Below are 17,634 nucleotides of genomic sequence, written 5' to 3' on the forward strand. Positions count from 1 at the left end.
AGAACAATGGCCTCTCTGGAGCTTATGATGTATACTTGAACAAAAATGCCATATGTAGGGGGGAAAAATCCACTATTCAAGGAATTTGTAATAATTCTGTTTTTCCCAACTACGAAGAAAATTTTGTATATTATTTCTGAGCTCGTTGCTTTTCAAGGAAAATAAAGCATATATGTATGAATATGCAAGTGATACAGCAGGCTCTCACAACCAAACAGTTGGCAGAACTGACACTTTTCAAATATCAATGCAATGTTGTAAAATAAGTGTCTCCCAGCCCTCTTCACTTAGCCATATTTTTTTTTTTTTTTTGCCATTTTGGCATATCAGCTACCTAAAAGAGGCTGTTGTAGTTAGGGAAATCAATTTCCACCTGCAGTTTACAATTGTTTCCATGCCTTATAACAGGTTTCTTTTTTCTTTACCTAAGGCATCTATTCAAATAGTTGATTAAAAGCTGGGCAGCTTCTTCCCTAGCATATCTAGTTAAAGATTCTACCAGGTGAAAAATTCTACTTATTCTCAGGCTGAAACAGCATTTTTCACCCCTTACCTCCTAATTTTTCTGTTTCTTCTTTGAATGCCTAAAGGTTTAGTTAGAGTCTTAACCTAGAATGTAATTTGTTGAATGAATTCTTTCATATTTTACCCTACCTATAATATAAGCTGCTAAATGAAATAAATGTATTTAAAGCCGTTATTAATATCTGCAATAGGTCTCTGCAATTTCTAGTTCAGGATCATTTTATATTTGTAGCTAGAGTCATATCACATGGCTCGATTTTCTAAAGCACATCTAGTGAAACCATTTATTTGTATAGAAGTCTTGTTCTATAAAAGATGAAATTATTCTTTCACTGACTGTCTCCTGTGGTTGCTTTATAGATATAGAATTGAAGTGACAGTGGTTCTTTGCTGTGCTCATGAATGAAACCAGCCGCTTAATGCTAACCCTGTTGCTTCAATTGCATGCTGCATTATGGAAGGGTTGAAGTATATGCATTTTTATTGGAAAATAAGAACAGGATAAAATTTTAGCAGCAAAATAAATTGTTAGCAGGAGCTTCTAGGTAGTCAGAAAAGGATATTTTCAAGTATTTTTAATCATCAATGGTATATTCAATCATTTAGATTTTTATAGCAGTACCGCTCATCTACATCATGGATATTCCAGATAAGACTGCAGCTAACCTTTCAGAGGCATGCTAAGGGATGTTCTGCAAGTATTCAAGGTCCATGGTGTTGACCTTCATTTATTTTAAATTAATTAAATATGGCTGATTCACTTATTCTGTCTAATACGCTAATATGAACCTTGTATGATCTTGAAAAAGTTGAGCAGGAATTAAAACCCTTCCTAATTTTGTTTATCTCTTGTGATATTGTAAATTGATTCACCATACTTGTTGGCCAAGAGATGGCACTATACAAACTATTTTAACTTTTTCATTTTGACTTTTCAATCACCAGAAAAGCAATATGAACTTCGACAATCCTGTGTTTCATGCACTAAGGTTAGAGAAGAATGCTAGGTGAGACACCTCTATTCTATAGGTGGTGGCAACAGAAACTACCAAGGCACTACCCTAAGCCAGAAGGTAGGGCTAGAGCACGAATCTTCAGGGTGCTTCTGGGAGAAGAGTCTTGAAATCTCTAGCCTTTCACTATGCCTATCTCAGCAAAATCACTATAAATGAAGAGCCATGTTAGTCTCTTGTAATAAACTCTTGTAAGCAGTCAGTCCTAGAGGAGATCAACCCTGACTGCTCTTTAGAAGGCCAGATCCTGAAGATGAAACTCAAATATTTTGACCACCTAATGAAAAGGAAGGATTCACTGGAGAAGAACCTAATGCTGGGAAAGATTGAGGGCAAAAGAAGAAGGGGACGGCAGAGAATGAGGTGGCTGGATGGAGTCACTGAAGCAGTAGGTGTGAGCTTAAGTGGACTCCAGAGGATGGTAGAGGACAGGAAGGCCTGGAGGAACTCTGTCCATCAGGTCGCAATGGGTCAGACACGACTTCACAACTAACAACAAAAATAAGAACAACAAATGCTATAACTGATTAATATTACAGAGAAGCTCAGATATGGAGAAATATTACAATATTTAATTTTTCTTGGCAATCTCACCAGTTATATTTTAGAGGGTTTTTTTTTTTTTTTTCTGAATAAGGTAATCCATTTTGGGAAAACCTACTGGGACTACCAGGGAGAAAAGGCTATCTCAGGTATATGAAGTAGGAGGTAAATTGTAGTGAAGTGTTTAGTTTTGGGTTAGGACTGAGAACACTCAGGGTCAAGTCCATTCTTAGTCACGGATACTTACTGGTTGACATTTGTATCAGGTCACTTTCTCTCATTCCAATCTATTTTAACGGTTGTTGTGGGAATAAAATGTAAGTGATCCTTGCAGAAGCCAACTTAAACTCCCAGAAGAAAGGCAATATATAAATCTAACAAACAAATCAATAACCTTGTTGCTAATGGTATCTGGTAAAGCACCCTAATTTGCCCCGGGCCTTTCAAGATATAGACAAGGTGGGAAATCTGCATTGATCTCTGTGCTTGATGTCTTTTGACTATTACACAAGGCCTTCTCTAGCAACAGAGAAATTAGGGTGCCTAAATCAACCATGTACATAGAGAAATTAGAAATACTGCCTAAAGCGTTAAAGAAGAATGTATGTACAGTATGTGTGGTAGAATGTCTTCTTCCTCATTGATAAGAATACAAACGTCAGGTATTATTGTATGTTTCATAACTGAAACTTGACTTGCCACTCATACATTCTAAAAAGATAATTTCTTTTAGTCTGGTATTAAGGATGAAAAAATTGTTTGGCATCCTTGGCATAAGCTATCATTTTCTCTTCATTTGATGGGACATAGTTTACTTAGGGTTTTTTGCTTCTGCCTAAGGAAACAGCAGCTATATTTCTTCTTAACCCCACCCCTCCTCCAAGTTGTATGAATGGACAAAGAGTTCCTGAAAAGCTTTCTTGTTCTGCTACCTTTCTAGTGGCCTAACAATAATATTGCTTTAAAATATAATTGTGCATCAGAGAGATACAGTGGAAGGAAGCAAACTTCTCTACCTGTTTCCCAGTCACATGGAGTTGATGCTGTATTCATAATCTCCTCCACCCAATTATTTGGTTGGGGAGACGATGTTGCGGGGTACAGGAAATACAGAGAAGGGGACAGCAGATGTAGCTACATCATCTACAGTATACAGCTTCTGTGAAAAATTTGTAGAGTCAATTGCATGGTCAGAAATAATTAATTAAGATTCTTGATGCTGTTTGTGGCTACCAGATTTAGATGAAAGCAAAAAATATCGGAAACGGGGAGGGAGGGAGGGAGGGAGGGAAAGAAAGAAAAGGAAGAAAAAATGAAGAAAGAATCTCTTTGTTGCTATTTAGTGCCCATCTAAATTTTACAGCCCAACTATGGTAACTCCATTGTCCTCAGATAGACTGTAAATAAGCTGATGAAAGAATCACTTTGTAGGATATGTCCCAGTAGTGTTTTTCACTTATCTTTGCTACCGGTTTGGAAATGTGAGCTTGCGCGCGGCACTTCTGCACTTGTGCAGAACCTTCTGTGCATGCACAGAGTGTCCATGATGACGTCCGGGCAGGTGGGTGGAGCCTCCCGCCGCTACTTGTTTGCCCAAACCAGGGCGAACCGGTAGAAACCCACCACTGATATGTCCATTTTAGACCTTAGTTCCCTTTGTTGGTTGATCATGCACCATGTAGATCTGGCTTTCTAGTCTTTCAATTACAGTACATTTCCTACATGTCTTCTCAAAATTAAAAAAGGCACATTAAATCAAGACCTATGTAATTAATCCTGTGCCCTTTGAAGGCAGCATAGTTAGATCACGGCCAAACTTGACTCATCCCTGTTATATGCAAAGTTTAACATGTCTGAATCTGTACGATTAACATAACTGACATAGGTACTTCAGCATGAACTTTATTGTTCTATTGCTGACCTTTATGTGCTTTCATTCTGTACAAGATTATTTCCAGGTGAACATATTGCGATCAGATTGTTTATGTTTTGGCAATTCCATTTGCAAATTTTAAAAGGAACACTACTTTCTTTGTAATTCCTTACGTATAATATAATTGAAGCCTGAGAACCCATTTAATGCAATAAACTGTTGAGATAGTATAAGAGTTCACCTATTTTCCTTCCATTTGGACCTCTATAGTAGGCAGCACTAAAGCTACACATGGAATTAATATGAGCTCCGGGTGTATATTTCCTCCTTTTTGGAATGCACAATAATTAACTTCACTGTGTGGAAAATGCAGATTAAAACCTCTTAACTTTTGTGCTCTTGGGATGATAATTGATATGAAAATTGGTTTGCCATCCCTAAGCTCCTTTGTTTAAATTATGGTACTGGCAGAGAAGATGTTTTTTTTTTTTTTAGAATTTTATCTGCTGTAAACCTCACATGATCGTCATTCATGGATTATTATTTTCTGCTGACAAGCAGAGCAAGTTAAAAATCCCTGCTAAAGCAAACAAAGCTAAGCTTTGTCAAAGAACTTTCTCCTTTGGTTTTAGTAAGTTTTTTTTTAACTGGTTGCCTCTCTTAATAGTGACTAATGGTGTTTCAGAGACGTTATGTACAATATAGAACAATACATTAATATACACTAGTAGGGGTGCATTGTCTTTAGTGTATCCGTGATATTTCAATACCTGAAGTATCATCCTTGTCTTTCTTTAAGTCTCTCATAGCTACTCTACTCTCATAGCTTAATCTACTGACATAGATTATGTCAGTGTATTCTGCCAATTCTTCAGTCCCATGACTACTCATTTTTTCCTTGAGCACTCCTATTCATCTAAAACTCTTCTTAAAACCCTGCTTCTTCCATGCCAACATTGGAAAACATTGGAAAGATAAAATATATTATTATCCCTTTTCTCAACTTCATCCCATTTTACCACAATCTTTTCTGTTTCCTTTACTTCATCTTTGTTTTCTTCTTTTACCTCCCAAAATGTAGTTTATAAGCTCTTTTAATGTGGATATTGTATTTATTGACCCCTTCCTTATAATGTAAGTATATAATACAAATATATAAAATCCAACTGTCGGTTTTGTTATTAATGTTGCATGTAAATTATTTTTAGAATTTTCTTGGGTTGAAACATTGAAAACCTGAGTTCCAGATTCAGTTTTAATAGAACATTCTGGTATTCAATGTTACTTAACATCTGTGATATTAGTTTCCCTCTCTTTTTTAACCAGATGCCTTTTGTTTGTTTGTTTGCTTGCTTGCTTACTTGCTTTTATTTCTGTCAAAGCAGGATGCTGATATGTTAGCAGGTGATGAGCAAGCTTGGAAAGAAGCCAAAGAAGTTATAAATAAAGTAGGAGCACCAAAGTCACATGAAGGTATCCTTGATCCATAGTACACACATTTCCATTCAGATCAGGACATTATAACAATCAACTTGTTTTCTTGTCTTTGTTAAATTCATACTCTTCCTGCCTATAATATGTATTTTGTATTTTTCAAATAATACCATATTTAAAGGAAAAGAAGCAGAAGGTAAATCAAATCAAAATGTGGTCTGGGTTTCCTCAGCCTTTGTATCTTTAAGTTTCGGACCAATAGCAACAGCACTTAGGCTTATATATACACTTCGTTGTGCTTTAAGCATTCTCTAAGAGGTTTACAGAATCAGCATATTGCCTCCAACAATCTGGGTCCCCATTTTACCAATCTCAGAAGGATGGAAGGCTGAGTCAAGCTGGAGCTAGTCAGGATCGAACTCCTGGCTGTGGGCAGAGTTAGTCTGCATTCTAACCACTGTGCTACCATGGCTCTTAGCAGCAGAAACTTTGCTTTGGCCTTGCAGAACAAGATGACAGACACTTTAAATATTTAAATATTAATATAGTTTGAAGAGCCAAAAGAACACACACACACACACACACACACACACACACACACACACACACCCCTATATATTTAATAAAGTTAAACTTTTGGTCATCTAAATGGTCACTAACTTATTGAGATTTCACTACTAAGTATTAAACCACATTTCATTCCATTTTCAGTATAAAATCATTCCATTTATTCAGTATAAATCAAGTTTAGACATCTACACTATTTTGCTGTCTTTAATAACTCTGAGATTTTTTTCTAGTTTTTCATTACTTCTCCCCAGTCCCATCAAATGTTGTTCTCTGTTTTTCTTTAGACCAGTTTCTCTCAAAAGTCGTATGTTTTAAGATTAAGTTATGTCTGCAGAACTATTTTTTTCCTATTATTTCTGCTTGTCCCACAAGATCTGTCAGCGTGGGCATGCTCTGAACCCTTACATTAAACCATGCCATCTAGTGGGAACCTCGAAAGCATGCTGTCTCTGTTGCCACTCCTATCCTATGGAATAGCTACCATTCCTACCCCTGAGATTCAGATGTCAGCAATCAGCTGACCATATATAAAGTACTAAAGAACTGGCTTTCCCCATTTAGCATTAATCCAAGTTATGGAGCAGGTCCATCTTGATGTGATGATTACATGTTTTGGGAATACTCTATTCGCAATGTATTGTGCGACCCAGAGTCACATGTCTATTGGGCACTCATAATCAATTGATAAATTCAGATTGTTCCTTGGCTGGTATTAACTATGTTAAATTGGGAATATCAAAGTCAGCTAAGTATCTTATGAATGTCGATTTAATCATAGCAAAAACTCATAAAGAGTTCATATTAAAATGAAGTTCTTTTGTCTTCTATGCTACATCCCAAAGAAGATTGTCAGATACGTTTAATAATGCTGGGCACCGTATAGAGTCCCTTTTTCCTTCCCCCATTCCCCTCCCATCCCCAATCGTGTAATTTTCATCTGGGAAGAATTCCTTTTGCCAAAATTGTTACATTGAAAAAATATTTCTTTTAATTTACAAGATGAGTTTTAAACTAGAAAAAGGTTACGGGAAATATGTTGTTTATTTTAAGAAAATAATGCTTAAAAGAAAACTGACTATAGCAAAGTTAGTTGTGGTTTCATATGATCACCATTCATGTAGTTTGCTTTCATGTTTTGTTGGTTTAAAAAAATGAAGCTTTCTATGGAAGAGGATTTTGTAGAATAAAAAACTGCAGTGTTTTAACTTAATGTTTTGTCTTTTGATTGATGCTTCTGTCATGGGTTAATCCTTAACACAAATAAATGTCAGAGTGGGAGCAAGTTCTGTTGTCCTGCCAGACGTTACTGAAGAGTAACACCTCTCGTCTCCCAGACACCAACATCTATCAGCTAAAATTACTTGACCTTGCCATGGATGCCTGCATAAACCTGGGCCTTTGGGAAGAAGCTCTGCATTATGGTAACCGAACTTTGGAGCCCTACAGGTGAGAGCTAGCGTTACTGTGATTTATTGCAAGGGCCAGGATGGTGAGATGCAGTGTATATTTTCTGTGTTGGGCTGATACAAGAAGGTGATAGTTTTTCCCATAGAAGCTGCAAGAAACTACTTTGCAGATATAATAAGGCAATTTGTACAGATACCTTTTTCATTCTGAAAACAGAGAATAAATTATTTTACAGGCGTAGGGCAAAAGAAACTGTTTTATATTTATTGACAATTATGTTATACGGAGTAAGAAAACCAATTTCTTTTCACCACCACCCCCAGGCCCCCCAAGTTCCTTGATCATCACAGCATCCTAGGTTTTTTGCTCTGTAGGGTTTTTTTTTCCTTATCCATTCAGCTCTTCAGCTACTTGTATCGATTTATATGCAAATGTACACCAATCTTAAGAAATTGCCATTTTCTCTGGCTCTTTACATACACATAGGGTAGGAATTACCACTCTGATAAAGAGAGGAAACAATGACGTTATTTGCAAGTAGTTTTCACTTACTCATCATTCTTTGATGTAAGATTAGCTGATCAATAAGTGTTGATGTCCTCTTTCTCATTGGCACATCCAACTTTCCAACTGGACTATTTATTTTCTGGACAAAAAATGATTGAACAATAGACTTGCCATTTCAACTTTTCCTGAGGCTAAAATCCACCATACTTGAAATGGGAAGACTGGTTATTCTTTTTATGACATACATTTCCTTGGAAAGTTCTGGAATGTTTTGCGTTAGGTTCCTAATTTTACTTTTCAAAACCTCCCAGGTACCTGTTAAGGGAATAGCATCGTGTCTTTGATCACTCTTTTTCTTCGTCCATGTTTTTAACCTGTCACTAATTAATTTTGATTCTCAGAGTTTGAACAAAAAAGAGCTTCTTCCTTTGAAACAGAGAGTAGTTATAGATGCTATAGCTGCAAGGGCGAAAGAGCAGGGTGATCAAAGAAAATCTCTAACTTTGTATTCTTTCTCTCCAAGTTTCTTTGGGTCACAGAAATACAGTTTTTTAAAAAAGAAAATAATGATGGGCAGCCTCAGTAATAGTATCTTCAACTACTAGTGGCATTATATCTCTTCTTATCTATTTACACAATGAAAACAGGCACTTCTTACCATTCAGTGGAACTTGGTTGTGATAAAGAGCATTTCACAGAGTGAATTTTAATTGCTATTCTGTTTCCACTTATCTTAGTCACGTGCTTTCATTTTTTATTACAGACCCATATTTTATTGAATATTCAAGTTCTAGAAAATTGCTTTAAATATCTGAATCTACTGTATTATTTGGATCCTTTTAAATTTAATTTCAGGTACTTATTACTTATGAAGGACAATGATATAAAAATCTCAATCCTCTAGAGTCTAGACCAGGTGTATCAAACTGGCGGCCTGTGGGCCAGATGCGTCACACACAGACCACGCCCATCCCAGCTCCACGAATTGGAAAAACATTGTGAAACATCACGTGACGGCAACGTGATGCAGTGAGTCTGACACCTGTGGTCTAGACAGATGAAGATTGCCCTGTTTAAGATACTAATTTAACCAAACAATGGGTCAATGCCAAAATTGCCCCTTAGGCACTTAATAATTAAAAATAAAACATAGTCTGATTTGTCAACACAACTGCAGTATGCAATTTGCAATACGCAAAATTGCAGTATGCAATTTAAATTTTTAAATCATTTGATTTGTTTTATAAATTGGGTGTTTTAATCTGTGTTTCGGCCAAAATATTTAATAATTTTAAGGGATTTTTAATGTTTGTATTATCTGTATTTTATCTTGGCTGTTCACCGCCCTGAGTCCTCCGGGAATAGGGTGGTATAGAAATTTGATAGATAAATCAATCAATCAATCAATCAATCAATCAATCAATCAAATTGTTAGTAATTTTCAAATTTCAAAATATTGGCCTTCATAATCATTTTATTGAAAGATACTTTATTATTTAAACATCCATAAAAAGTATGCCTCATATTTTCATTGTTTTCATTGTTGTTTTAAGTAAACCATGCTTTTCTACAAAATTGGTGAAAATAATGTGATAGTCCTGCTAGGCAGAATCCTCTCAAGTTTAACGTTCTGTTTCTGTGGCCAATAATTAGGATCCAGTGGAGGACCCAAAGCAGCGGATGAATGTTCCCAATTGGAAAAGCATTGTCTCTAGAGTCTAGATAGCCTGATAAGAGTTATCGATAGGCTTTTTCTCCACAATTTTCTCTAATCTCTCTCATCAAAAATAACCTTTCTATTTTAATTACTTGCTATACCTTTTCAGTTATGCTTCTATAACATTCAAAAATTGGTCAGAAATACCATATAGGTACAAAAGAGTTGCAGCAGAAAGCAATTATAAGTTTATCAAATCATTTCTCTGCTTTTTTTGTGTGTGTCATACTTATTATAGCCAAGTTGTTGCCCTTGGTCCTGTTGTTGTTCCCCCACAGTAGAGATACATACAAGTGTATCTTTTTCATTGAAGGTTGCTGGCTTGCAAAAGCTCTCGATCTCTCTTCTACCTTGAACTGGGCGTCATAGTCTTTCCATGTGCAAAAGCATTTTCTGAGGAGAGACATTTTCAGTTTGAGGTCTTGTTATTTGAAGGTGTTTTTTTTTTTTTTTTTTTACCTTCAAGGCTTCACTACAAGCTTTGACGCTCTTGACAAAAAGTCTTCTGTTTCTCATTACAAGAAGTTGCGCCTGAAGCAGCAGGATACCAAATCCTAGGGAATCTGTTGAGCTGCATTGAATTTCTCCAGTTGAATCAATCTACTGCTTGACTGCTTCCACAGTTCCATTACAGCTATCTATTTTCCTTTCTCAGTTCTGAGGGAAAAGAAATATTCATATTGTTACCTGCGGGAACAGGGGAATAACCTGAAAAACAAGCCATCCATACAAATCGGAGGTGGTAGGTCTTCCTTTAAAGGGGTTTAAAGTATTGGACTAAAATCATTTTAACTTCAGTATTTACTGTGAGTATTTCCATTAAGTGATCAGTGGGGTGCATTTCCACTATAGTGTGCTAAGTGCAGTTTTTGAACTTATGTTTTCATTGCAGACATTGCTGGGCTTTCAGTGTTTATTTAAAGGCCATACTAAACTATCACTCAGGTAAATGTAATGATGGACTTTGTGGTGTAGATTTACCCTACAATGCACTGGCAAATTGATTACCGATATAACTTGGTCCAGAAGAGTTCTTTGTAGTAGTTCAAAACCTAGAATTCCACTTGCATGAAGCATACTAAAAAGAAGCCCTGTAGAATTTAGAAATCCAGGGGAAAAAGTTAATTGCATTGATTTTTACCACAATGATAGTGGCTGATCATGAGTACTTGGAAATTTTGACATTTTCCCCTTATAAAGCTGTTTATTATGAGATCCTTTTATATTTTGGCTGTTATCCACAAACTAACATTGTCAACCCAAGCCTGTAGAATATCTCTTTTAATATAGAGGGAGAAAAAAATAATAATGTTGTGCTCTCAGATATTTTGCCACCATATTGGAATTATTGAGAACTCATTTATATTCATAGGAAGATAAAAAAGAACAGGTTTTACACAATGAATCTGATTGGATTCTGATCACGCAAAATCATCCATACTGGGAGTGATAGCAAGAAAGTCCACGGCACTTATCTTCTTCTTTTGAGGCTTGAAACACCACTATTTGAGTAAATTATATACACAACAGAATACATTTGGAGACTCTATAAAAAAAACAGTTTTTATTCAGGAAGTTGTGCATACAAAATGATATTAGGATTAGTTATATTGAATGTATATATTTTAGGTTAGCAATCCAGTTTTGAAGGGCAGCATAAGATGAAACATGTGGGGCTGGACTTACGTGCTTGCCTCTCACATCTGCCACATGAACCTGGAAATATCTATGTGTGGTTTAAGATTTTTCCACAAATTCTGTGCATATTCCAAACTCAACAAGAATTCTAATGCAGTAAGTGGGTATTTCTAGTTCCTGTTAATTGAAATTGTTGGAAAGGAATTATTTGTGAATATTATTTGTGAATATTAAAATGCCAAATATGATAGAAAAGGTAAATCCTGTGCTTGAAATGATGTATTAATTAAAACTGTTTTTCAACAGAGCTGCACGGGTTACCAATAGGTTTCCAGGTGCAACTCAATATGCTGGTGGTTACCTATTAAGTCCTAGTTGGCACAGAGGCTGGATATTTGTGCGATGCAATCAATAAACAGTTCAAAGCTAAAAGAGAAGCAAAAGGCTTGGGAAAATATAAAACAGACAAATTTAATTTTGTTTAAAATAATTTTCTTTATTTTATTATTTTTGTTGATTATAAATAAAATTTACAAAAAGAATCAAACCAACCAGAGCCTTTATAACTCTGATTTCTCTTTAGGTCATATAAATCTTTCAACTTCCTAAAAAGAATGGGAAACCCTTATTCTTAAATAATTACCATATTTGAATCTGTATATTTGTCACGATAACCATATAGTTTGTCCTTAACTTACGGACACAATTTAGCCCATAATTTCCATCGCTAAGCTAGGCATGTCCCATTTTATGACCTTTTGCCATGGTTGTTAAGCGAATCACTACAGTTATGAAGTGAATCATGTGGTTGTTAAATGAATCTGGCTTCCCCATTGACTTTGCTTGTCAGAAGCTGCCTGTGAAGGTTGCGAATGACAATCCCAGCACTCTGGGATGCTGCAACCCTCATAAATACATGACAGTTGCCAAGCACCTGAAGTTTGATCATGTGACTGTGGGGATGCTGCAATGGTCATAAGTGTGAGAACTGGTCATAAGACACTTTTTCAGTGCCATTGTAACTTAGAACGGTCATTAAACAAATGGTTATAAGTTGAGGACTACCTATATCTGCTTGTGGAGAAGTAGACCTTAGTATGATTTGTGATGTTAATTTAAACAAATGTCAGATATTTGTGACAGGGAATTGAGGAGCTTTTGTGGATAGTGGAATAAAACATTCAGTATTAAGTGATATTTTGGCCACATGGAAATGTTTCACATCAACTAAATCTGTTGCAAAATAAATAAAAGGCAAAGGAAATTGTTCCTAAGAGTAAATGAAAGAGAAAGTACTCTTCTTGCTTGGGATTTGTATAATCTATTTCTTATTTATAGTCTGCAGTGAAAATGTACAAGTCATTAAATGCAAGAATGAACAACAGACTAGAGTGGGAAGTTATGTAGGATCTCATCTCACAAGTTACACAATGAAAAATATGTGTCAAAAATACTTCTTATGAGAAAACATGTTTTGAATTCACCAAAACAGATTTTGAACTGAGCTAAATGAAGAATGGATGTGTTACTATCCTAGAAGACACTGATCTTTTTATGGAGCCAGGTTTTAAGCATACGCTTAAAATCCCATTTTCAGTCTCTGACATTTCCAGCTAAAAGATCTTGGATAGAATAGTTGGAGAGGAAAATATTCCTCTGTCATCTGCTGTCAGCTGGAATAAATGATACAGCAGTAGATGGTAGCTTCTCCTGTGAATGGAAATTGGCGTGCTACCCATAATTTAATTCTGGAGTTCTCTTTGTTCTTTCTCCCATTTGTGAACAAAACCATAATTATGAGAAATAATTCTTGAAATGTTCATTGTTGCTGAAATGACAGAAGCCTTTTCATCACTTCATCTCCCATTTGCTTTTGCGCCTCATGGGAGAGGTCCCAGAATATTTGGAGAATTCAGCTTGTCTAAAAATTTGGCTGCCAATAGTTAGAAAAATAAATTGTACTCTTAATAATAATAAGCTTTTCTGATAGCAGGATATCCCATTATAACTGAAACAAGTATCAATTCAATAAAATCAATTCTAAAATGGAGAGCAAAACTGTTGCATCCTGTTTTACCCCAGGGTTTCATTGCATAAAGCCTGAGGCCTTTCAAATCACATGTCATTTTTAGGTCATTTTAAAAAAGGCCAGGGCTGCCCACCTCTCTTTCTCCAGTAGCTGCCGCTTTTTTCAGTCAACTTTTAAATTGCACAGCAGTGCTGCCCAATTGGCATTTTAGGATAGAGAGCATGTGATATCTTTAAGAAGATAATATCCTCCCAACATAACCTTGTGCTTATCTCTGCCCTGTCTGGATTCTGAATGACCGGTCTGCATATTCTCTTTGTGGCATGTCTGCCTTCTAGGTAACATTCCCAGGTTTGGACCGATACCAAGAAGAGTTGAATTGCTATAAATGGCTATAAAGGCAGACAAGTATTGCAGTTCTTCTCTACCTGCATAGCCAAAAACTTTCAATTTTTTTGATATATGTTGAAAACCAATAATTATCTCAGTGTGATTGACATATCATATTAAAGAGAATTTAATATTTTAATATTAATAATAAGAAAATAGTAATAAAATAAAAAAAATATTTTAAAGAGAAAAGCTCAGTGTTGCATTTACAGAAGAACGTAATATTATGCAGATTGACAGACTTATTCAGCACTTTTTTGTAGTGATGTGTTAATTGTTAGTGATGATACAGTAAATAATGTATATATGTAAACAATATGAAAAATTCACAGCTATATTCCTTGGTAAACACTGGGTTCTTGAATTCAACTTCCCTGGTTCTTAAAAATGGCTCAGAAATGAGAAGAGCAGCAGATCCCGGAGTTCTATTTTTCTTAACAATGTTCTCATTGTGAGAAGAAGAGCTGAGATTTCTCACTGTGTTGATACTCAGTGTCCTTTTAAAACTGACTGGAATTAAAGTAGACCTCAAGCCCTGTATTTTGTGAATTTCCAGGTCTATTCCCTCCTTACTTACTTGTTCCATTAGCAGTTCACTAACAAATCTTCAGCAGACCTTGTTTATATCTGATTTACAAAAGAGACTCATGGCAGCACTGGTGACAGTTATGTTTTATACAGAGATACCTTCATCTGATACCAAAGTGAAGTTAAGGCATTGTTTCTGTACAATAGCATTGCCCAAACTTGCGATGAAGTGGTTACTGAGTTCCATTTCCTTATAAGAACATGTGTAAGAACCGAAGAATGTATACCTCAAGTGAACTAAGCATTAATCTGTCAGCAGCCTAAGTGTGTTTAGGATAGGGCAGTGGAAATATGCAAAAGGGTGACACTGAGTATATTTTCTGAGAAGCAATTAGGAGCAGATGGAAGTTGTAAGGAGACTGATTCATCAAAGTATTTAGTGTACATCTCTTTCATTAGTTGAATCTTTCTTTGTATGTGCTTAAACATGAGCACACAATTGTGGATCTGAAATAAAACAAAAGTAACTAGTTCTGGAAAAGGATTAGTTTGTGTGCTTAAGCAGGGCTATAATAATTGTTTTCTTATAAAATATTTTCTTCCCTTTCTTGAAACAAAAATCGGTTCTAAAGGGCAGAGTGCTTAAGAAATCCTGTTTTAGAAAGATGAGATTTTAAAATGGAAGTGCACCCTTTTGCATGCACGAATTACCTTCAGTAAATAAATAAACCATATCTAATTCAGTATAATTCAATAATTAATTTTGTGTAAAAGATTTTGGAAATATAAAGTTTTTTTTAAATGGCTAGCTTAAATTCTTCCCATACGATTATGTCATGTCCAAGAGGGATCTACATTGAAGAAAAGGGTAATATCCATGACAGTATGGAAATTTCTATTGTAATTCTGCTTCAGTTTTATAGTTGAAGAGCAAAACCTAGGGAGGACAACATAGAAGGAGTTCTGTGTTGAGGTAAAAGAATAAAAGTAATTAAATTGAGTTTAGAGGACACAATCTCATACGACTGTATGAAATTTAAAAAAAAAATGTGGTTGCCCAATATTTTTAAAACTAGTCACAACTTTTCATTTGTTAATCTCTCATCAAGATTTCATTTGGAATAGGCCTGTTCCTTGCCTTCTGAACACCATGTTCTCTTTCTCTTGTTCTCTGTTATAATTTGGATATTATATTTAATTATTTGGATATTTCAGAATGTGAAAAGGAAACCTACGTCAGATGACGTGCTAAGCTTTAGCAGGAACACATAACTTTCATCAGCTTGTGGGCCATGCCAGGTTTTACAGAGCATGATTTGGGCAAACTCCAGAGGGAGTGAACCTGAGGCCAGTTTTTAACATTTTGGCATTTTTATTTATTTTATTGCAATATAGGGTTATTTTAATTTTAGTTTATTTCTTTGGAGGGTAATACTATTTTTGTTAAAACCCTGCAACTTTGTTTTCCATAAAACAATGGAATATAAGGATTGTCATCCAGTTCAAATACCTCCTGCAATGGGGAATCCACCCCTCCAAAGGAAATCTTTCCTACTACTGAGCAGCTCAGAGCAGAGCTTCCATCTGCTGATTTAAAAATGTTGCAGTTTTTACTTTCTTTTGGAAGAGAATGTTTGAAAGAATGGATCATTCCAAGAAAAACCCAAACTGGCAAAAAAAGTGGGAAATAAAGCAGGGGGGAGGGAATAGGTAGTTAAGGAGACAACAGAGGCAGCAAATAAATCAGGATGTCCCAAGATCAAAGCGTATCAAGAATAGGAAATAAGGTAAGATAAAATAGTTTAGTTGAGGAGACTTGAAAGAGCAGTTTACATAGGAAAGAAAAGCAAAAGTGAGGGGAAAGCATTGTGGAGAGGTAGAAAGGGGTAGGGAAATTGGAAGACTGTGATTCTGGAACCATCAACAAGATTGGGAATATTACAGATTATCCTAGATATTTTTATATTCCTGTCTCAAAGAAGCTGATGGATACAAAAAAAGTAGGGAACAATGTCTACCGCAGGGGTGTCAAACTCAAGGCCGGATCCGGCTCGTGGGGTCCTTAGATCTGGCCCGTGGGGCGGCCCTGGAAACAGCAGAGGACTAGCTCGCAGTGCTTCTGCCAGTGAAAGAGGCTCCCAAGCTTCATTTTCAGCTGCCAGGGCCTCCTGCAACCCTCTGCCAATGAAAATGGAGCTCGGGAGGGCTGCAGCCTTCCCAAACTCCATTTTCACTGGCAGAGGGTTGCAGGAGGCCCGGGCAGCTGAAAACAGGGCTCGGGAGCCTGTTTTCGCTGGCAGAGCTCTCGGGCCACCACAGGTGCCCCCAACAGGAGTGACACCAAACTGGCTACGCCCATCCCAGCCACACCTACCCCGGCCCCCTGAGGTCAAACACAACCCTGAATGTGGCCCTCAATGAAATCGGGTTTGACACCCCTGGTCTATTCTCGCTGAGATTCCCTGAGATCTCCCTGAGATTCTCAGTCCTCCAGGTCATCCAGAATGAAAGACATTTTTCATGGAAGAGAAGCAAAATGTTTTCAAGGAAAAAACCAAGAAAGTTTGGTTTCCTTTTGAATAGCACCTTTGGGACAAAGGGAACACATGCAGAGCATGGCTTCAAGGTTTTTTCCATTTTTTTACCAGCATTGACCATATGTTTGTGTGTAGGTGTATAGTAGGAAGCAGAAGATGGGCTGAACACAGTCTGCTCTGAGTCATGTGGCCAGGAGCAGAGGGTTGTGTCCTTAGAATGGAAACTTTAGTTGCAATGTATTTTTTCCAAAGCCCCTGGATTTGATCCGGTCCATTTTCAAACTCCATCTTTGTTTTGCCAGCTTCTCCCCAAACAGCAAATCTGGTTTTGTTATCTTCAATTTACAGAGAGCTATTCTGCCAAGCAACAGGTAGACAGACAATCCTGGGCCTCTTTACAAAATCCCTTTGGATTGGAAAGAATAAAATTGTATGGAAGAAGGATGAGGACTTCCATATACATTTTGAATATGCCTTAAAATAGTATATTGCTCCACATTCTGTCAATGTCAGACTTAATACCTTGGCTTAGAAGTAAATCACAGACCTTAAGACACTTAACTTTTAATTCACCTGTTGTGACTAGACTGGCAGAAGAATCCCAGGTTCATCTTGGCTAGTAGAGAATCTGTATTCCAAGCAAGGATGAAGCCTTAACATGACAGTTGATTGCTCACTTTGCCTCAGCCTTTAAACTTTTATGCTGCTTTCCAAGGTAATAGTTGCTTGGCAGTTTCTTTTGGGGTCTTGTGGACCATGTTTGAATAACAGTTCTCTCTAGCTTGGGAATTGCCTGTCCACACCTCATCTGCTTTAGCTTTAATAAACAATCACATTCGTGAGATGAGCAGCTATATAAATTTGATAAATCAGTATAATTAAGCATATTAGCTAGTACTCTACATCATTATGGTTTATTAGTT

The 17,634-nt window shown here is 36.4% G+C and overlaps 1 protein-coding gene across 2 annotated transcripts in view; it reads left to right on the forward strand.

The window, feature by feature from the left end:
- The window catches only part of SMYD3 (SET and MYND domain containing 3), a 332,825-nt gene that overhangs the window by 291,146 nt on the left and 24,045 nt on the right, over positions 1–17,634 (forward strand). The window contains exons 9-10 of one of the 2 annotated variants that reach the window (XM_070950489.1): positions 5,337–5,427; positions 7,230–7,404. In XM_070950489.1, coding sequence (XP_070806590.1) covers positions 5,337–5,427; positions 7,230–7,404 — 266 coding nt within the window. The remainder of the gene's footprint in view (positions 1–5,336; positions 5,428–7,229; positions 7,405–17,634) is intronic. The other variant, XM_070950497.1, reaches the window with a different exon arrangement.

This window comes from Pituophis catenifer, unplaced genomic scaffold (genome assembly GCF_029215685.1).
Source record: "Pituophis catenifer annectens isolate HBS135680 unplaced genomic scaffold, rPitCat1.0.hap2 SCAF_1, whole genome shotgun sequence".
NCBI classification, from domain to species: Eukaryota; Metazoa; Chordata; class Lepidosauria; order Squamata; family Colubridae; genus Pituophis; species Pituophis catenifer.